Source organism: Pseudonaja textilis, chromosome 13 (assembly GCF_049901715.1).
Source record: "Pseudonaja textilis isolate UNSWEBS1 chromosome 13, rPseTex1.2, whole genome shotgun sequence".
Lineage (NCBI taxonomy): Eukaryota > Metazoa > Chordata > Lepidosauria > Squamata > Elapidae > Pseudonaja > Pseudonaja textilis.
Genome location: NC_142002.1, coordinates 12,761,563 through 12,783,598, shown reverse-complemented (window position 1 = coordinate 12,783,598; position 22,036 = coordinate 12,761,563). Strand labels below are relative to the sequence as shown.

Sequence of the window (22,036 nt, the reverse complement as noted above, 5' to 3'; positions counted from 1 at the left end):
GCGCGCTCGGTTCTCCCCGCACCCCCCGCCTCCGCCTTGCAAGGGCGCCCCTGGCGGGCGTCGGGCGGGCGGAGCGAGGCGCGTTTGAAGTTCGCTCCGCCGCCGCCGCCGGTGGCTCCGGATTGGGCCGGGAAGCTCGTTTGCATTGACGCCACTAAAGGCTGGAGGTCAGCCCTTGCGGGGACTTTTATTGGCTGCGCCGCCGCCCGCGCCGATGCTGCGCCCCGCCGGGGCTGTCAAACTCCGCCGGAGCGGACTGGCGAGCCAGGGAGGCTGCTGGGGGGAGCCGCCAAGCTGAACGGCCCCGGGGCTCCCTTGCGGGGCGGGAGCAGAAGCAGGAACCGCCGCCGCCGCCGCCGCCGCAGCCGAGGCAGCCCTTTGCAAAGCCGGAGGAGCCGAGCCGAGCCGACCCTTTGCAGGAGCGCGAGGAGCCGCCGGCGGTGCGCCCTTGCCTGGGATCCGCGCCTCGCCTCGGCTGCAGCTGGCTTTGGGCACCGAGCGGCAGCCCCCCTTCTCTCGCCATTTTAATTCATTCCGCAGCAGATCGGACGCCCCCTCCCCTCCCTGCCTAGATTTCTCTCCCCCCCCCCCTCCCTCTCCACTCTCCTCCTCCGGGGCTTGGATTTGGCAGCGCTTTGGGTGCCCCAAACCAAAGCGAGACTTTTTGGGGGGGTGGGGAGGGGAAGGGGGGAGGACGGATCGGCCAAGAGCGCAGAGCGATGGTGCTGGGGCAAGAAGAGGCGGCGACGGCGGGGTTGGTGGGGTTGGCGGCGTTGGTGGCGGCGGGGGGGTCAGTCCCCGGCGAGCAGATCGGCTTCTTGTGCTCTGGATCCTTCTAAAGTTTAGGATTCCCTCCTTTTCCTCCAGCCCCCGCCCCCGTCCCTTTCTGCATTGCCCCCACCCCATTCCTCCTGTCTTCTCCTTTGGACGGTTCTTCTCTCCCCCTCCTCTCTCTTTTTTGGGGGCGGGGAGGGAGCGGAGGGGGCGCGCAACTGGGTGGCCCCATCTGCCTTGCAGGCCCTTCCCGTGGTGGAATCTGCGGGACCTGCTCGAGGTTGCGGCGGAAGGGGGAAGCCTCTTTGGGGCAGAAAGGGGGAGGCGAACGTGTGAATGCGCTTCCCCGGCTCCCTGGTGGGGTCGTGGTGGTGGTGGGGTGGGGGAGGGTTGCAAAGCAAGCGCCGCGGTGGGAAAGGGAGGGAGGGAGGGAAGGGGGGGGACGAGGGTCTGTCCGCGGAGATGACTCGGACGGGCGCTCCATGAAGGCGGGAGCATAACCCCGGAGGGGGCCCGTCGCCGCCACCCCCTCCCAGCCCGGCTAGGGGAGCCGCGTTTGGGAGCTCGAGAAAGCGGGGAGGGGGCTGCCAATGTGCGCAGGGAGAGCGGGTGCGGGCAGGAGGGGGGCGAGGTGTGCCAGGCGAGGGGCTGGGCTTGGGGTGGGAGCAGAGAGGCGCCCCTACCTTGCCTTTTCATTGCAAGGTCTCCATTGAGACCCCTCCACCCCACCTTCGCCCCTTCCCCAAACCGGACTAGGTCGATTTGCTAAGAGAGAGAGAAAGGGGTGTGTGGGGGGGTGTTCTGGGAGAAGCGCCGCCCAGAAGTGATGTGTCTCCTCCCCTCCTCTTAATCCCCCCCAAACCTTGGGGAGAAAGAGGGGGTGACTATTTTTCCCTCTCCCCTTTTGCGTGGAGGGGAGAGGGGGGGAAGGAAAAAAAAAAAGAGAGAGAGAGAGAGAGAGAGAGAATGTCGTGATTTAAGTGCCCAGCCGGAATTTCAAGCCCCCTCTCTTCTACCTCGCCGCACCCACTGCGCCTTCGGATCCAGACCTTCGGAGGGGCCGCCCGGAACGATGTTTCTCCGGATTTGGGGGGCCGTGCCTGAGAAGCAGCTGACGGCGTGGAGGGGGACCCTGGACCATTCGGCAGAAACGGCCTGTTGTTAACCCCTTTTGGGAAAAAAAAAAAGGACAACGTTCCCAAGCGAGTGAGGGAAATTAAAAAAAGAGAGAGAGACTGAGAGAGAGAGAAGTAACCTTGAGATCTAGCGGCTTAGGAGGGGAAAAAACCGCAAAGAAAACAGCCATGGGTTGTGCTCCCAGCATTCATATATCTGACAGCCGGGTGGTTTATCACAGTAACAAAGATCCGGAGGACTCCAATTCGTCCCAGCAAGTCTCTGGATTATTCATTAAATCTTCCAACACCACCTCGTACAAGTTGAGAACTAACCTAACGAAAAAGGACTCTCGGGATAACATGGAGGCAGAATCGAGGACCAAGAGATCCAGCGTGAAGGTAAATGGGGAGAGGTGGGGAACCAAACGTGTCCTTCGGGAATCCGGGACCGGGTTGGGGGGGGGGGGTAGAACTTCGTGAAGTCCACAAGACTTACACACCAAACAGGTCGCTGGCCCCGGGCAAGTCGGTTTAAGCTGTCTAGTAAGGTGCTGAGCGTTTTAGCTGGTGAGTCGCCAGTTTCATAAGTGTTACTGTCCTTTTTCTTTTTTTAAAAAAAATGATTCCCTAGGTCTCTCTTTCTCTCTTTTCCCCTTTTTCCTCTTCTGTGGATTTTGGATCAGTCTAGAAAGAGGATTTGGATTTATTTGGAATAGACAGATTACTCTCAATGCTCTCTCTACTACCCCCACCAAACGTCACCTTGGGCCTGTAGGTGTGTATCAGCCAAATATTGCAAAATCAGTTCAAAATTAACGTGGAAGTCGGCAAGGGACCGACGGTTTCCCTTTTTTTTTTTTAACCTCCTTCTGCAGCTTTGTGTTTGCATAAGTGAAAGTTTGTTTTGAAACCCCCTTCCAAGCAGAAAGAATAGAAACCTTGACACAATAATGTTGCTTTTTTCTTTCTTTTTAAAATGTACACATACAGGATTCCAGCTTTTGCGAAGGTTTGCAAAAGATTTGTGGGTATTTCTCTCGGCTGACTTAAAAAACCAAATCTTACAGGAGGATAAATCACGGGAAAACAAATGATTTAAAAGTGATCCCCCCCCCCTTCTTCTTCTTTAGAATGGAGGAAATTGTTTGGCCTTTGGACTATGGAGTCCTGATCAAAGAAGGTGGCGGATTTGCATGTCAAGTCCACAAAACCTTTCAGGAATAGGATGCTATATAATTTGCATGTGAATGTGTTTATGACAGGTGAAAGGTGGCTCAAAATGTAGGAGGGTCAATGCACAGGAGCCAAAATAATAAGAAGAAGAAAAAGAAAAAAAATCTACAAATGTTAGGTTCAAATTTTAAAATGTAGGTGCCTTACCGCCCATCCCCTCCCACTTGTGACTGTATGACTGTAACTTTGTCGCTTACGATCTATATTGACTGTTTCCTGTTGATTTGATTGCTTTATTGTACCGTATGACTATTATTAAGTATTGTACCTTGTGATTCTTGACTCTTGACAAATGTATCTTTTCTTTTATGTACACTGAGAGTACTTGCACCAAGACAAATTCCTTGTGTGTCCAATCACACTTGGCCAATAAAGAATTCCTATTCTATTCTATTCTATTCTATTCTATTCTATTCTATTCTATTCTATTCTATTCTATTCCATTCCATTCCATTCCATTCCATTCCATTCCATCCCATCCCATCCCATTCTACACTATAGTTGGATAACATTTAATTAGTTTTATTTTGCTTCATTTCTATCTCACAATCTCAAGTGGATTGCATCTATAGTTTTCTTGCTGTTCCCCACTCTTTGTGTTTTTGGTTTAACAACACTCCTTTGAGGTAGGACTGGCTGAGACAGAAAATGGCTTATGATCTTTCAATGGTACATTAGGGTTAGCAGTGTTTTGTGTGTTGTGCTAAAACTGTCCCAAACGTGCAGATGAAAACAAAAGGAATTCCATTTTTTTTTGTAGTCCAGCTTGATTCAGTTCTCCATTTATAGAGGCAGCTAATCCTCAACTTATGACTGCAACTGAACCCAACATTTCCATCATTAGGTGAAACCTTTGTTAAGTGAATTTTGCCCCATTTTGCAACCTTTCTTGCCACAGTAGTGAAGGGAATCATTCACCATGGAATGATTGTGAAAATTGGTTGTAAGTTTCTTTTTTCAAGTGTCATCATCATCATCATCGTAACTTCTAAATTAACTGTTGTAAGTTGATGACTACCTGTAATTTACCGCTGTTATTTTTGGCTTTATTCCCTCCCATTATATGATCTTATTCAGCAACAGATTGCAACTGAAATGAATATTTGCAATAAAGCAGACACTAATATCGGACTTCAATATTGCCTGCAATTCTAAACGTCTTTTTAAGAAGTTGAGTTCCCATTAAATTAGGCTGGCTGAGGCCTTAAAATATTGCCCTGAGGTTTTTCTTCTGTAGAACCAGCAGAGACTGAATTTGTGTACATTTGTGATTTCCCCCCCTCCGACACTTGCTATTTGCTCAAGGTAAAGGGTTAAAAAAAAATACCCTCTTTCAACTAAAATGAAAGCTTTCCTCTTTCACTTAAAACAAAACAAAACAACATGAGATCCAACCATGCCTGGTATTTAGCATTACATAAAATCTAATTAAGCTTCTATGGTTTTGTCATGCGATTTAAGTAAAGCTGGCAACTTTTAGCTGTGATTAATACTGTTACTTACCCAGAGGACACATACTGTGGATGCTTAGTAAGTAGAGGCAGTCCTTGAGTTACGACCGCAACGGACTGCAAAATATATGTTGCTAAATGAAACATTTGTTAAGTGAGTTTTGCTCGATTTTACAACCTTTCTTGTTAATTGAGTCTCTGCAGTTGTTAAGTTAGTAACAACTTGCTACTAGAAGTAACAACTTCCACTTGTCAGAAGGTCACAAAAGGGGATTACATGACCCCGAGATGCTGCAACCGGCATAAATAGTCCAATTTTGATCATGTGACCACGGAGGTGCTGCAATGGTCGTTAAGTGTGAAAAACAGTCATAAGTCACCCTTTTTTCCAGTAATGTCATTACTTTGAACAGTCACTAAATGAACTATTGGAAGTCGAGGACTACCTGTATATAAATCCCAACTTTTCAGGTTTGGGGGTTGAGGTGGAGATGTAACCTGAGCCAGAACTTAAGAGACAGGCTGTGGCAAACAGAACTACGGCAAAAGTACTGAGAATATTTATTTTATTCCTATTTATGAATCAAGGTCTTTTGAATTAGGATTTTGCAGGATCTGGAACAATTTATGTAGCATTGCTTCGCATTTCTAAAAGGACTGAAATCCACATATGCTGTTTTGAGTTTTCATCTTCATGTAGAAGTTCACTCAAAAAGATTTTGAATGCATACTGAGAACAAAAAGGATATTTTTATTGAAGGAAATAATGAAGAACCATTCAAAGTAAAGTTAAATGAGAGTTAACAGGTGTCTTAAAAATATTACACAGAACTCCAGAAGTTGTAGGTGCTCCATCACTGGAGGTTTCCAAGGAGAGATTGGATAGCTATTTGTCTGAAATGGTCTAGGGCAGTGGTGGATAATCTTTTTGGGCTCCTGTGCCTAAAATTGTGCTCATGCTTGCACACTCGCGTGCCAGCACCCAGAAGGCAATGAGTGGCCCCCCACGGCCCCCACACATGTGTGCACAATCCCCACCCACCCACGCTGCCCCCTTACCTGCACTGTGCCTCACAGCTGATTTTCGGCCCGTTTGAGGCCTTTTTCAGCCTCCCAGAGGCTTGAGGAAGGCTTGTGAAGGCTTTTCGGGCCGAAAACTAGATCTGTTTTGTCACTTCCGGTATTTCTGGAAAAACAGGAAGTGATAAAACGGACCTAGTTTTCGGCCTGAAAAGCCTGCAGAAGCCTTCCTCAAGCCTCTGGCCGAAAATCAGCTGTGGGTGCACACATGCGCAGTGAGATAAGTTTGCCTGCAGCTCGCCTGCCGGCACAAATGGCTTTGCATGCCACCTGTGGCAAGCGTGCCATAGGTTCGCCATCACAGGTTTAGGGTCTCCTTGCTTGTGCAGGGGGTTGGACTAGAAGACCTCCAAGGTCCCTTCCAACTCCATTATTCTGTTCTGTTGTTCTGTATAACAATTTTACCTGGCTCATAGTGAAGGAACAGCTGAAGTACTGTAAATTATTGAGTTATTTTCACAGTTTGAACAGATGTACAAAACACTTAGCTTGCCTCAAATGGTGTTTCACTAAAAGGCCTTACAGTTCCGTTGCTAAGCGAGGCAGCTGTGAAGTGAGTTTTGCCCCATTTTAGACCTTTCTTGCCACCGTCATTAAGTGAGTCACTGCAGCTGTCAAGTTAAGTAACGCGATTGTTAAGTGAATCTGGCTTCCCCATTGATTTTGCTTGTCAGAAGGTCAAAATTGGCCATAAGTCACTTTTTCAGTGCCGTTGTAACTTCGAACCGTCAGTAAATGAACTGTTGTAAATTGAGAATTACTTGTATCATGATAAATGTGATGCCTTACCCAGAACCGTATTAGTCAATATTCTGACCTAAACTGATCTTCAAGTTGTGCAGTTAGATAAGAAGAATAGAATAACAGAGTTGGAAGGGGTTTTAGAAGTCTTCTAGTCAAACTCCCTACCCAGGCAGGAAGCCCAGCTTTTAATCTACTTGGTTTTAACTGAGGATATAATATCCAAAATTGAGGACTTGGGGTTATATCCCCTAGGGCCTAGAATGAACTTCTGCAAAACAGGATTTTATTCTCCATTTTTCTTGCAATCCTTCCTTGAATGATAATCTTTCTGTCTTCCATTTTATATCGTATGTTTTTGGAAGACCTGCTTAAGTCTGTGATATGACTGTTATCTTCATAGTACTTGGCCATTCATAGCTGCCCACAAACACCTGCATTTGAATGGGCTCCTTGAGTTATGATAATTTTTAACCATCTGTTTCCAATAGAGTGAAGAACTTCCTTATCTGGCCCTTCTTTTCTTGTAAAACAATTTAAAAACAGCAAGACTTTAAACAACAACAAAAAAAGTTTGGCCTTTTTACTGGTTTAAAAATGTTCTTTTTAAAACCTAATCATGAGGTCTGTGCTGCTAGTTGGCTAGTTTCAGTCAAGATGACCAAGACTTTTTAGTTTATGTTTTTATTTGTTGTTGTGAGTCAGGGTCATCTCGTTTCTGGATGTAGGTAATCCACAAACGCTTCTACAAAAATAAATAAAAGCTGCCAAAACATTCATTGAACGTGAGATCTTTGAAGTGCCTCCTAAATAGATCTCAGCTTAACTCTTGTCTGAACACTTATAGAGGAATTGTCCAGTTAGTACTGGTCAATGTTTTCTCAGCCTTGACAGCTTCCTGATAGGTGGATTTCATTTCCCATAATTCCATGTGGTCTTTGCTGAGAATTCTGGGAGTTGAAGTCCACACATCCGGAAGTTGCTAAAGTTAGAAAACACCGACATTATCCATACCAAGAATGAAAGTTCAACTATGTGACATGATAGGAGGTGACATCCTGTGTTCCGAATTAATTTATGACCCAATTAATAGCTTGCATTTTCTTGAGGTTGCCATCTTCTTCTCTGGCCAGGTTCTTCTGCCTTCAGAAGGTAGGCATTCTTAGAAGAAAGATATGAGTAATGACAATTCTCTTCTTCTTCTTTTTTATTTCATTTATTCAAAGTTTCAAGAAAAAAATATTTTAAAAAGAGAACCATGTTACCACATTTTGCAGTGTTTTCATAACAGTGTATATCTCTATTAGTGTCAATTAAAGTCATTTACTACAAATAAATTCATAACTTAATTCCTAAATCCTTACTCATTTATATAATTCCTACATTATAATACAATACTTATTTATCTATATTACTATACATAGCTATATATACATTTATCCTTATTTCTATTGTTCCTTCTTACATTTCTGGGTTTTTCTGCTCCTTTGCATATACATCCTCTGATGGTTGCGGGTGGTTAAGATGGAGAGAAATTTGCCACAAGGCTTTTGAGAAGAGAGCACACCGTTTTGGAGAACGATGAATAGTGCTCAGCACATTTGCAGCCGTCCAAACAGAGACGGTTGTGCTTTCTGCTTCAAGAACATGTACTGTATATTCCCATTTTCTTTGAATAGCTTTTTCAACGTCAGGGTTTCTGCAATCTCCTTTTCCTTAGCCACTCACTTTGAGATTTCTTGGTGAAGCTGTCTCCTTTTCAAGCCAGGGCTGTATTGTGTGCTATAGAGGGTATCCTCGACTTACAACAGTTCATTTAGTGACCGTAAAAAGTGTCAATGCCACTGAAAAAAAGAGACCGATGGCCATTTTTCACACTTATGACCAGGGGTGCTGCAACATTCTGATGCCTGACAACCCGACTCACACTTATGATGGTTGCAGTGTCCTGGGCTCATGGGGCAATAGCAATAGCACTTACACCCTTCCTTCCTTCCTTCCTTCCTTCCCACTTAGCAATAGCCCTTAGACTTATATACCACTTTACAGTGCTTTACAACCCTTTCTAAGCAGTTTACAGAGTCAGCCTCTTGCCTCCCAACAATCTGGGTCCTCATTTTATGGAAGGATGGAAGGTTGAGTCAATCTTGAGCCTGATGAGATTTGAACTGCCAAATTGCAGGCCCCCAGCAGTCAGCAGAAGCAGCCTGCAGTACTGCACGCTGACCACTGCGCCACCATGGCTCCTTATGTGGCAAGAATATTCGTCAAACGAGGCAAAACTCACTTGACAAATGTCTCCCTTAGCAACATAAATTCCAGGCTCAATTGTGGTTGTATGTCGAGGACTATTTAAACCAGAATTCTGTTCCGTGAAAAGCTTTGCTCCTGACTTGAGTGATCAAATGGGAGCAATGTCCTGCTGGATTTTTTTTTTTTTAAAAAAGAGAAGAGCTTTGATCTAGTGCAGAGGTCCCCAACCTTGGCAACTTTAAGCCTGGATGACTTCAACGCCCAGAATTGTGGGAGTTGAAGTCCGCCAAGCTTATACTTGCCAAGGTTGAAAATCCTGATCTGGCTTTTGATAAACCCTGAAAATTAGCTGAGTTCTGTGCATTACACACACGCGATTCCCTACCAAATGTGGTTGAATTTTGGTGCATGAATCTTGACCAAATGATTGTCTTTGAGACAATCCACTTGGAATAGAAACCCACCATGAAATGGCATCACAAAGCAACAAACTGGTGAAGGGATTTTAACCATAAAAATAGGAGGAATTTAGAAAGTTTGTGAGTCAGCTTGGGTATCTATCAATTTAATATGTTTGTGTTTTTGGATAATCCATCCTTGGCCACACGCACACACACATATATAAATGGAGTGATGTCATTTGCCAGTTAATGATTCATATCCTGGTTTTATAAGCTCATAGTTTTAACTCTTCTAATAACCAGGTTTGAGTTTCTTATTTCTTAAAAGTTTTGTTCAAAGCTTACTGAGAAGAGGCATACTTGGCTGTAGCTTAACAGTCACTCAAAGTCTGTTTTAATGGTCCAAGAAGAATGTTCTGCCTTGTAGGAGCCATAATTAATTCACTTATTATTCTTTCTCAACTGCTTAATGGTGAGACTTACTGGTCGCATGCCAGTAAATTACAAACACAAAATACAGAATGGTATGCAGTGATAAAAACAGTACATGATAAAACAGCAAGAATTTAAAAAACAAAACACCAAGAAACAACAGTAGAAATCAAAATCCAATTAGGTTTAAGAGCCCCAAACTGGCAACTTCCGTAAATAAGAATAAATAAGGTAACTTTGGAGAACAATGGTAAATAAAAACATTTGAGAGTAATACGTTATTCCCAGCTACTTCCCTTTTAGATTATTGTAATACAGGTAGACCTCGACTTACAACAGTGTTGTAAGAGAACGTTCAAAGTTACAATGGCACTGAAAAAAGTGACTTATGAATGACCGTTTTTCACAGTTATGACCATTGCAACATCCCCATGGTCAGGTGATCAAAATCCAGATGGCAACATTTACGTCCGTTGTAGTGTCCCGTGGTCAGGGGGTCCTACCTGTTGCCATTTTCTGACATGCAAAATCCATGGGGAAGCCAGATTCACTTAACTGTGGCAAGAAAAATTCATTTAACAAATGTTTTACTCAGCAACAGAAATTTTGGACTCAGTTGTGATTGTACGTTGATGACTACCTGTAATTGTTCCATGGGAGTTTGTCATTCACAAATCATAGACGTATTATATCAGATAACAGATAATCAGAGTTGGAAGGGATCTTATAGGTCATCTAGTCCAACCCCCCGCCCAAGTGGGAGACCCTACACCATTTTTGACAAATGGCAGTCCAATCTCTTCTTGAGGGTCTCAAGTGATGGCGTTGAGAGTTGAGAGCCAGTTTGGTCTAGTGGTTGAGGTTCCAGGCTAGAAAGCAGGAGGGTCATGAGTTCAAGTCCCGTCTTAGCCATGAAAACCAAATGGGGTGACCTTGGGCCAATCATTCTCGCTCATCCCAACCCACCTTAACAAGTTGTTGTTGGGAAAATAGCAGGAGGAACCCTTGTTGGATATGTTCGCCCTCTTGAGTTATTTGTAAGGTGGGATACAAACAAATAAGTAGTCAACCATAGCAAACCAACCTGGTTCATGCACTGTGTTCAGCCATAATGCAGTTTTGTTTGATGCTGACTTCATGTGGTATGATAACCAAGCAGGGGTGGGCTTCAGATGGTTTGTGCCAGTTCAGGTGAACCGGATGTTAATTTTATGTCTGGTTTGGTAAACCAGTAGTTCCGACAATCAGGTGGCCCCACCCCACCCTGTTCCTCCCAGGAATCCCCACATGCCCCGTTTTGGATACCAGATAAGTGCAGGGGGCACATAGAACCCGGGGAGGTGGAAAACTGGCCTCCCAGAGGCTCGTGGAGGGTGAAAACAGGCCTATTTCCGGCCTCCAGAGAACCTTCGGAGCCCAGGGAGGTGGAAAACGAGCCCTCCACCGTCCGTTTTCACTCCCGGGATGGTGCAGGAGGCTGACTAGGGCACGCCCACCATGACCAGACCCACCCAGCAACTGGGCAGAGAACCGGTTGTTAAATTATTTAAAGCCCACCACTGTAACCAAGCCAATGGTAGCTTGTGCTATCAAAACTGTGGTTAAACAAATGGTACCTTAGAAGGATGTCTGGAATTAAATTGTGGTGAAAAACAGCAATCAGAATAATAATTGTTCAAGGCAATCTTTAGCAGAATATAAATATAACATCTAGTTTCTAAATATATGCTTAGAAAATCAAGCTTCGGTGCCTTCCTGCCCTTTAATTTTACCACTGTGTAAGGATGCATTCCTTTGATGTCTTCCTGGGCCTCTCTTTTCTACAATGTGAACTGCGTGGAAAGTTGCCGAGCTAATTGTACTGTAAAATTCTTGGATAAGTTGGCCGCAGGTATGAAAGATATAAATTGGCTTTTCACCTAATTGGCTTTTCACCAATAAAGAAACATCCTTCTGTAACATTACCCATTTGCATGTGTTCATGTAGATTATGTACAATAATGAGCTAGATCTGTGGTGGCAAACCTATGGCATGCTTGCCACAGGGGGCACACAGAGCCTTCTCTGTGGGCATGCGCACCATCGCCCCGGCCAGCTGAGCATGCATGCGCGCCTCCCGCCGGCCAGCTGGTCTTTGGGTCTTTGCAGCACATGTGCAGAGGATGGGGTGCATGCACAGGGGCATATTGCATGTAATGGGGGCATGCAAATGCACAAGGGACATTCATGTGAATGCGGGGGCAACAGCCCTCTTTTCCTGCTTTTTTAACTGCAGCTGTGCCTCGCAGGGCAGCTGAAGTTGAAAAATCTGGAAATAAAGGTCAAGTAAGAGCCCAGGTGGGCAGCTGGGCAAAAACATCAGCAGATATAGAACTGGTTCTATGTCTGCTGCTCTTCAGAGCTACCGGTTCTAGAGAGGTGGATAGAATTGGTAGAAACTCACCCCTGCGCACACTGCATTTTGGGTATGCGTTCGCTTTGGGCACTCGGTGCCAAAAAGGTTTGCCATCCATGAGCTAGATTGATAGAGGATTTTTAAAAACATTTTTGAGTTGTTGAAGATAAGGGGAAAAAGTAAATATTGTGTTTGCCTTTTTATCATATTTGGTTCTCTTTGAAAGGACTCCACATATATGTGCCTCAAATCCTACCCAGAGTGGCTGTGCAGGAAGTAGTGGACTTAGTAGATCTGGAGAGTAACAAGTAAGGGAACACTTAGTAACTTGACTCAAAGGCCTTTCTTGCCATCTGATCCTTTTGCTCTTTCATAGATTCGGTTTCATGCTATAATCCAGTCAGGGGTGGGATTCAAAATTTTTAACAACCAATTCTCTGGGCGTGGCTTAGGTGGTAGGCATGGCTTGGTGGACATGGCTTGGTAGTCATGTTATTGGCTGGGTGTGGCCAACTCAATATCACTCACATCAAGGCACGCACCTCCTCTCCTGGCCTCTCATGACTGTGAGGATGCTGCAACAGTCGTAAGTGTGAAAAATGGTCATAAGTCACTTTTTTCAGTGCCGTTGTAACTTTGAATGGTCACTCCACACAAGCAAAGTACCAGCAAAGGAGGGAAAAAAACTCCAGAGAAGTTCCTGAGACAAGAAGTCTAGTCCTGCCAAGTAATAAGGGTTAACAAAAGAGGCAGTTTCTGTAAGCAACACCAGAATGTTTCCTTCCTGCCTTCCTTACAGGATTAGGTCAGTAATTTCTTCTAACAACCGGTTCTCCGAACTGCTTAGAATGTTAACAACCGTTTCTAGCGAATAGGTGGAAACCTGTAGAATCCCACCCGAGTCCATTGATGGCTAACCTTTTCGTTGTTGCGTGCCGAAAGTGTGCACACATGCCTGCATCCATAATGCAATGTACCCGTGACTCCCTTGCCCTCCCTGCACATGCACTTGACTCCCCCATGCACACAGTGTGCCTCTGCGCATGCAGCCCCACCACGCACCCTACCTCCCGCGCATGCATAGCAGATATCCGACCAGCTGGCTGGCGGGAGGTGCGCGCGTATGCACAGTGGATCTGTTCCAGGTGAGAGCTCACGTACTGGCAGAAATGGGTCTGCATGCCACTTCCGGCACGCATGCCATAGGTTCACCATCACGGTTACAGTCAGTGGTTTATTGATTACAAATAGTTCTCCACTTATGAACGGTTGCTTAGTGTCTTAAAATGAGGACGAATAGACTGAGAAACAGTTTCTTTTCCAAGGCAATAATTGTCTTGAATCAAACAGTACATTTGTGATTTAGTCCTATGTATATAGTGGCATTTTTAAACTATCTAACTTAATATATATTTTAAATAGGTTTTAGACTAGTTTTTATTATTATTATTATTATTATTATTATTGTTGTTGTTGTTGTTGTTATTTTTTTTAAAATACTCTGTAGTGTGATTGTGATGTGGTGCATGGGGCACTGTGCTGGAGTAGCTTTCAAATTTCATTGTATTTGTAGAATGCAATGACAATAAAGGTATTCTATTCTAGTGAGCATAAAGGGACTTATGACCAAGTTTGGAAGTTCTGAAAGTTGGATTCTTTTTTGTGGTCACATAATTGAATGTTGGGCGCTCAACGAAACAGATGCATTTATGACACTTATTCTAATGTGTAAGCCAAGATGGATGGCCAATAAATTTTACAAAGAAATGAATAGTTTATCTTACAAACCGATAAATAAAGCTCAGCCATAGCAAACCATTGGTTTTTCTTAACAGCTGGGGGATTGGTTCAACAACTGTCACGTTCGCTTTAGGATTGCCATTTTTGTGTAACAAAGTCCACAAAGAATGTGATAAAATCAGGTTGGTCACATGACAGACCTGTTTCACAACTGTTTTAATATACGACTGGAATGGGCAGGGTCCATTACGGTCATAATGTAAACCAAGGCTGGCTAGTTCTCTCATCGTGCTAAATTAAACCTTGTGATTATGCAAACCCTGATGGTTTATTGCTACCCATTTAAGCCACAATGAAAAAACAAACCCCCATATGTGTGGACTTATTTAGATTGTATATTACTGTGCCTAGGAAACCAGCATAGACATGATTGCTGGAACAAAAGTTTGACCAATTTATTACAGCGTTGGCTTTTTGCGTTGGGTTGGAAAGAATTAGAACTGCAATTTAAAAGCACCATAAATTCTGCCTGATACCAGCTTCTGATGAATTGGAGGTAATAAATAGCAGGATTTGAAGTATGTATTCTTTCAGATCTTCCTTCTCGGCTGTCAGTTGAACTTTTGGCCTGAAAATTAAACTCCCAGGTTTTTATCCCGTTCCTTTTTTTAAAAAAAAAATTGTGGAATGTAACAAATCAAATCCAAATTTTTCCTTTTTGGCATTTTTCAAAAGCTTTATTTGTGTGCCCATGCATGTATAGTTGTCTCTGCGTGTCTCTATGTGTCAGTGTGTTTGTCTGTGTGTGAGTGTGTGTGTGTGTGTGTGTGTGTGTATCTGTGTGATGAGAGAATCAGATGTTGTATGGTAATAGACTTTTTCTGATTTTTGTAATTTACACGGTATGGTTTTCATCCAGCAAATTAGGGCAGATGATTTATCAGTTTCCTTTCAAATAAAAACCTTTGCCTACTTTGGGATAACGTCCTACACAGTGCCATTAGGAGGCTTTAAAAAGCAACAACAATTGGTTCCTATGACACGCTCAGCCCTAAAATTGGTTTAACAAATTGCAGTGATTTGTGTTCACATTACGTGGTGCATCCAAATATATCAATTTTGCTCTTCTAAGTGAAATTCCAGTGCATCCAACTTTGGCAATATGGGCCTGCATAGAACAGAATATGTCAATAGTGCCAATAGTGGGCAGGGTCCCAGTGTGTGTGTGTGTGTTTGTGTGGTGTTTTGATGGATTTTAAGCAAGATCTAGTTACCCAGTTGGGTAACAAAATGTCTAACACAATCCTCCTCCTCTTCCTCCTCTCCATAAACCCCACTTCCTTCTAACACTGAGGATATTACCTAGTTGGGTAATGAAATATTTAACACAATCCTCCTCTTCCTCCTCTCCATAAACCCCACTTCCTTCTGACGATATTACCTAGTTGGGTAATGAAACACCTGCAAAAAAACCACCAAACCAGAAAGCACCAAGGACTCACAGTCTCCCCCCTCTTTCTCCTTCCCCTCTTCCTCTTCCTCCTTTCCATAAGCCCCTCTCATTACCTAGTTAGATAATGAGCCACCTGCAAGAAAGCAACCAAGTCCAGAGACCGTACATTTTAAAATATCCCATTTCAATGTGTTTCCACTCTGGAATACCTGTGGGGATACGTTTTTCTATATTTGTGGGGGGGCGGGGGGAGACCTAGAATTATCCTGAAAACAAACATGCTTCGGTTACGATCCCTGCTTCATTGGTAAAAATGGGGCCTTTGTATAGAAGTAGACTACTGCAGAGGTGATATTCAGCAGGTTCTGACCAGTTCTGGACAACCGGTAGCGGAAATTTTGAGTAGTTTGGACAGTGGTGGGATTTAACATTTTTTATTAACCGGTTCTGTGGGTGTGGCTTGGTGGGCATGGCAGGATACTGTAAAATCTCCATTCCCTCCCCACCCCACTAACCTGCTTTCCAGCTCTGTTCTCCTGTGCAGGGCAATCAAAGAAGACCCAGCCGATCAGCTGGGACTCAATGGGAGGTAGAGATTAGATGGGGGCGGGGCCAGTCAGAGGTGGGATTTGCCGGTTCTCCGAACTACTCAAAATTTCTGCTACCGGTTCTCCAGAACTGGCCAGAACCTGCTGAATACCACCCCTGAGTTTGGAGAACCGGCAAATATCACCTCTGACTGGCCCTGCCAAGCCCATCTCTTCTGTGCCTCCCATTGAGTCCCAGCTGATCGGTTGGGTCTTCTTTTGTTGCCCTGAACAGGAGAACAGAGCTGGAAAGCAGGTTAGTGAGGTGGGGAGGGAATGGGGATTTTGCAGTATCCTTTCCCTGCCACGCCCACCAAACCATGCCCACAGAACCAGTAATAAAACATTTTGAATCCTACCACTAAACTACTTCCTTATGTTTGCTTCTTTGATCTTTTCCATACTGCATTTTTTTTTTTTTCAAAAAGAGAAACCTGCTTTTTCTCATTTGTGGCTATTTGTTTGTCCAACGGCCCTGAGAAAATCTAGCTCATCTGGAAAGGCACTGATAAAAGGGTTTTTCCTGCTCATCCACCGTCTCCTTTGTTTTCCAATGGCACTTTCTCTACGATTGCAAGTGATGGATCTATTTCCTGTCTTTTGCACGGCCTGAGCTCAGTAATATAGCAGATAGAGGAAGTTAATCATCCACTGATGGCCCCTGAAAGGTCTTTGATGCTAAAATAACGGGCGCCCCCCTCACCCCATCTGCACTGCTACACATTTCTGTATTTGGCAAAGTGTTTATTTCATCCCAGGCTGTTGGTCCGTAATGAATAAGAGAGCCTTCAGTCGGAAATATTGATGGAAGTCGTTGCAAAAGTTTCTTTGTTCCAGAAGCTGCAAATCGTAGAATATTGATTCTTACCTACCCCATCCACAACCAGGTACAATAGTTCCTCCCAGAGGTGGGTTATTCAGCAGGTTCTGACCAGTTCTGGAGAACCGGTAGCGGAAATTTTGAGTAGTTTGGAGAACCGGCAAATCCCACCTCTGACTGGCCCCGCCCCCATCTATTCTCTGCCTCCTTCCGAGTCCCAGCTGATTGGCTGGGTCTTTTTTTGTTGCCCTGCACAGGAGAACGGAGCTGGAAAGCAGGTTAGTGAGGTGGGGAGGGAATGGGACTTTGCAGTAACCTTCCCCTGCCACGTCCACCAAGCCACGTCCACAGAACCAGTAGTAAAAAATGTTGAATCCCACCACTAGTTCCTCCGTTGTGTTAGTTTAAATCAATTTTATTTGAAGTCATAGGTTAATCAATGAAACGATTTGCTACTAGAAGTTTTGGGTACTCCAACAGGGGAGGTTTTTAAGAAGAGATTGGACAACTGTTCGTCTTAATGGAACAGGTAGGCCTCGACTTGCAAGAGTTCGTTTAGTGACTGTTCAAAGTTAACAATGGCCCTAATTCACTTAACAACGGTGGCAAGAAAGCTTGTAAAATGGGGCAATGTTCATTTAACAAACATCTCGCTTAACAGCAGAAATTTTGGACTCAGTTGTAAGTTGAGGACTACCTGTATGGAGTTTCCTGCTGGAGCAGGTGGCTGGACTAGACGATCTCCAAAGTCTTTTGTTATTCTGTTAAATCCAAGTGAAGAAGATGCTGATCAGATTGCGGGAGACACTGAGGCAAGCTTGTGCGAATTGTGCAAAACGTCTGCAAGACCTATTTCAAAAGTTACATCCAATGGGAAAGTCTACGTTACAGGTTGCACAACCTAAATCCACTTTAGACGCACGTGGTGTGTCATATTTTAATACTAGCTCATTACCCATGCTTCGCTATGAAACTATGTGGTGGGGCTTAGTTTTGGGGGAGGAAAATAAGAAAAAAAAATTCTGCCTCTGCCTACCAGCATCCATCTGTGTTCACCTGGCTAGTGTCCTGTCAGTGTGTGAGAGAGTTGAGGGATGTTTGGAAACTCAAGCCGTATTTGTTGTATGAGTAAGAAGGAGACAGCAAGGAGCCTGGGCGTGGCTTAGCTCAACTGTTCTATACTAAAGCTGCTTGATGCTGTGAAACTAAAACTGAAACTGAAACTCCTCTCTCTCCTCTGCTTGTGTTTTGCATTTGGAAGAGATTTCTCTTCAGGTGGGGAGGGGGAGTAGAACTCCTTAGCATCAGAGCATGTTAATAATAATAATAGACGAAATACTAATGCTCCGATGGAAAAATCCTTTCTTAGTGAGCACTTAGAAGCCAAGAAGAACATATATGCCAAATTTCAAGTTTGTAGGCTTTACAGTTCTGGAGATTTTGTGATGATGCGTACCTCAGTGGTATTTCGCTTTTATATACAGATAGATAGATAGATAGATAGATAGATAGATAGATAGATAGATAGATAGATAGATAGATAGATAGATATACATATAGTTATATATACACACATACACATACTCATACACACACACACACACACGATCAACTTAAACTTTCGTCCTAATTCTAGGGACTGGGTTTTGGAGAGAACAACTAGGTGGGTGCCCTTAAATCTCAACTTTAACTCAACTTACCTTTAGCATGGAACCCTATGGAGGTGTTGAACTAACGGCCATGTTGCTTGGAAATTCTGAATTGTAACCTCTCTGCTCAAAGGCAGTGGATTTGAAGGATGGCTTAAACCAAAAGCCACTTCCCTTGATTTGTTGCAGATCTGCAAGCAAGGACAGAAACACAGTTGATGCCACACACGGAGTGAACGTACAATCAGTGATCGCGTTTCACTTCCTGGTTTTTGAACGCAGCTTCTTTATTTCAAAACTTAGTGCCAAAAGCTTTGCACAACTCCAGCAGACTTCCTTTCCCTCACCTGACACTTCCTGGACAGGGTCTCTTACTTCCTCTCCTTTTCCCACTTTGATTTACATTAGCTTGCACCTGATTGTGCTGAATGTCTCTGGAGATTCTCAGTCATCCAGGTCAAGATTGTCCCAAAGGTGCTTTTTCAAGAGGCAACTGGACTTCCTTGTTTTTTTCTTTTTGCTTCACTTTATTTTAAGAGACTAGAGGCATATCTCCTTCATGGATCACTGCCTAAAAGATAGGACTCCAGAAAATGAGCTCCTGAAGGTCAGAAGTGGTCCAATATCAGTAAAAGTGTCCAATGTGTAACTGGGGAAGATCGGAGGACAGCGTGCTATGGACCATGGGTTGCAAATAGCCGGACACAAGTCAGCGACTAAACAACAACAAGGAGGTCACAGATAAACCTCCAACTGGCTTCAATGACTCTCTAAAAGAATGCAAATGACTAGCTGTCTGCAAGGAATAGAAATCCGTCCATTTCCCCACCATCCAGTCAGAGCTGAAGAAGCTTCTTGGATGAGAAGCAAAAGGTCTTCAAAGAAAAACCAGAAAGTCCAGTTGCCTCCTGAAAAAGCACCTTTGGGACTGATTGTGCAAGGCAATCTTACAACATGTGCATCTATCCCCAAAATGGAATTAAGAATGAAACCGAGAGAGTATTGGTATGAATACTTCCTTAATCATACTGCACTGATTTGCCCAATTTACTTTCATTAAGAATGTTAAAATCTGTAGACAGTTGGAGGCCCATAGAAGCCTTCTCCAGTTTCCCATGTTCAAAAAACATGCTGAATTGCAATTCCCGCCTTCTCTAAAGTAGCAAAGGCTACTACAGGAGTAGGCATGATCAAACCTACCTGGAGAACATCTCCTTAGCAAGGGCTGAATGGAGTGTAAAACAGAGAGAATCCCGCTGCATGGTAGCTTCAAATCTCCAAGTGCAGCTGGAGATTAAGGTCTGGCTTAAGGAAATGGTAGAGGGTCTCCTGCTTGAGCAGGGGTTGGACTAGAAGACCTCCAAGGCCCCTTCCAGTTTTATTCCAATGGATTGATAAAGCCTGAAGAGAAATAGCAAAAGATTGAACATATGATGAACGGTTGCAGGAACTAGGCATGGTTAGTCTAGTGAAGAGAAGGACCAGGGAGACAGGAGAGCAGTTTATTTGAGGGGCTGCCACAGAGAGGAGGAAGGGGTCAAACTATTTTCCAAGGCATCCAAAGGAATAATGACAAGGAATAATGGATGGAAATTAAACAAGGAGAGATTCAATCTGGAAATAAAGAGAAATTTTCTGACAGTGAGAGCAATCAACCCATGGAACAAAAGTTGCCTTTGGAAGTTGTGGGAGCTTCATTGCTGGAGGCTTTCAAGAAGAGACTGGACTGCCATTTGTTGGAAATGGTGTAGGGTCTCCTGTTACGGCAGGGGGTGGTGGACTAGTGGACCTTCAAGGTCCCTTCCAACTCTGTTAATCTGCTAATTATAGGATACAGACAGGGGTGGGATCCGTCTGGTGTAACTACCGGTTGGGTGATTTTACCGATTTTACTGCGCGTGTGTGTAAATCAGCATCAGCTAGCTGCCTGGACAACTGAGCAGCACTGTGTGCAGGGGCACAGTGGCTGAAAAGGCACTTTTTTCCTGCTTTTTCAACCACAGCTGTATTGTCTAAAGCAGCTGCGGTTGAAAAAGCAGGAAATAAAGGTCAGGTAAGAGCCCAGGCGGGTGGGTGGGCCAAACAGCAGCAGACAGAACCGATTCTATATATACTCTCTATCTACTGCTCTTCGGAGAAACCGGTTCTGCAGAGGTGGACAGAACCGGTAGAATCCCACCCCTGGGTACAGATTCTGCCACCAACACCCCTGCTCTGTTGTCACTTCCCTTTTTGTCCCTGACCTTTCTGCGTTAACCAAGAAGATCTGAAAATAACCTTCTGTGTGGTTTTGCTTGAATGTAGGTGGCAACCTCTGATCAGTGTTGTGTTCTTCACAACATCTACAAGCCTTTCAGGGAAATGCATGGAGAGCTACTTTCAGCCCTCCTGAACCTCAGGTAGTCCTCGCCTTATGACCACAATTGAGCCCCAGATTTCTGTCGCTAAGCCAGACAGTTGTTAAGGGGACTTGGCCCCTCTTTTAGGGATCTTCCCTGCCAACGTTAGTAAGTGAATCACTTGCAGCTGTTAAGTTGGTCTCACGGCTGTAGAGTGTAATCTGGCTTCCGCCATCGACTTTGCTCGTCAGAAGGTCACAAAAGGGAATGCTGCAACTGTCATAAATATGAGTCAGTTGTGAAGCGTCCGAATTTTGACCATGTGAGGGATGCTGCAACGGTCATAAGTGTGAAAGACAGTCATAAGTCACTTTTTTTCAGCACTGATGATGTTATATAGTTTGGGTCATGAAACATCTGCAAGAAAACAAGAAAGCTCAGAGAGCGCCAAGGTTTCTTCCTCCTCCTCCTCCTCCTCCTCCCTGCAAACCCCACTCCTTACTAGCACCGATGATGTTACCTAGTTTGGCTAAAAAAACATCTGCAAGAAAACCAGCCAGCTCAGAGAGCACCCTTCATTCCAACCTTGAGCTACAAATAATTCCCCTTTATTAGTATTTTTTTTCCAGTGCCATTGCGACTTCAAACTGTCACTAAATGAACTGATGTAAATCGAGAACTAGCTGTATTAACCCAAGCAGCCTTTTCTACATAACACAGACCTAGATAAATATGTAATCAATCGTTGTGTAACCAGGGATGGGCTTCAAAAAATTTAGCAAAGGCTGCTGCCCGGTTGCTGGGTGGGCGTGGCCATGGTGGGCGTGGCCTAGTCGGCCTCCTGCACCACGGTGTGAGGGCGTTTTTCTTCCTCTCCCCAGGCTCTGGAGGCTTTCCTTGAGCCTCTGGGAAGGTAAAAACGGCCTCCCTGAGCTCTGGAGGCTTTCCGGAGGCCAGAATGGGCCCGTTTCTGGCCTTCTAGAGCCTCCAGGAGGCCTGTTTTCCACCCTACCTGAACTTCCGCGCACTTACCTGGGATCCAAAACCGGCTGTGTGAAGACTCCTGGGAGGGGCGGGGAGGGGTGGGCAGGACCAGGCAGTCATTGTAACTACGTGTTCATTCGGCAAACCAGATGTAAAATTAACTTCCGATTCACTCGAACCGGTGTGAATTGGGAGCAGCCTACCCCTGTGTGCAAGGTTCCCCAAATGAGCATTTGCACAGCACACTTTTCTCATTTTTTTTCTTTTTACACCCGTACTGTGGATGAGAGAGAGCAGGCCTAAAACCTGATCTGTTTATTGGAACCAGGCTCTGTTGATAGAAGAGGTAGGGGAAAAAAAAAAAACCTTACCGTAATTGGTAGCCTTCAAATACCATGCTTGCAAAATGCTAGCTGAGCTACATATGTACAAGCCAAGGCGATATTTTCTTTCCGCTGAGAAGGCCGTGATTCACATCCTATGAATCACACACCTCCTGTCTCAGTTAATTAAAATCTAGTTTAATATCTTGCACATGTTAGGGGAATCCTGTTGCCCAGCGTGTTGGGCAGAAATTCCTAGACAA

General features: G+C 44.6%; 1 protein-coding gene across 2 annotated transcripts in view; it reads left to right on the top strand.

Moving 5' to 3' along the window:
- Window positions 1-1,370: 1,370 nt before the first annotated feature.
- The window catches only part of PDE8A (phosphodiesterase 8A), a 115,775-nt gene continuing 95,109 nt past the window's right edge, over window positions 1,371-22,036 (top strand). The window contains exon 1 of one of the 2 annotated variants that reach the window (XM_087941398.1): window positions 1,371-2,291. In XM_087941398.1, the coding sequence (XP_087797524.1) occupies window positions 2,079-2,291 (213 nt within the window). In that variant the 5' untranslated portion in view covers window positions 1,371-2,078. The remainder of the gene's footprint in view (window positions 2,292-22,036) is intronic. The other variant, XM_087941399.1, reaches the window with a different exon arrangement.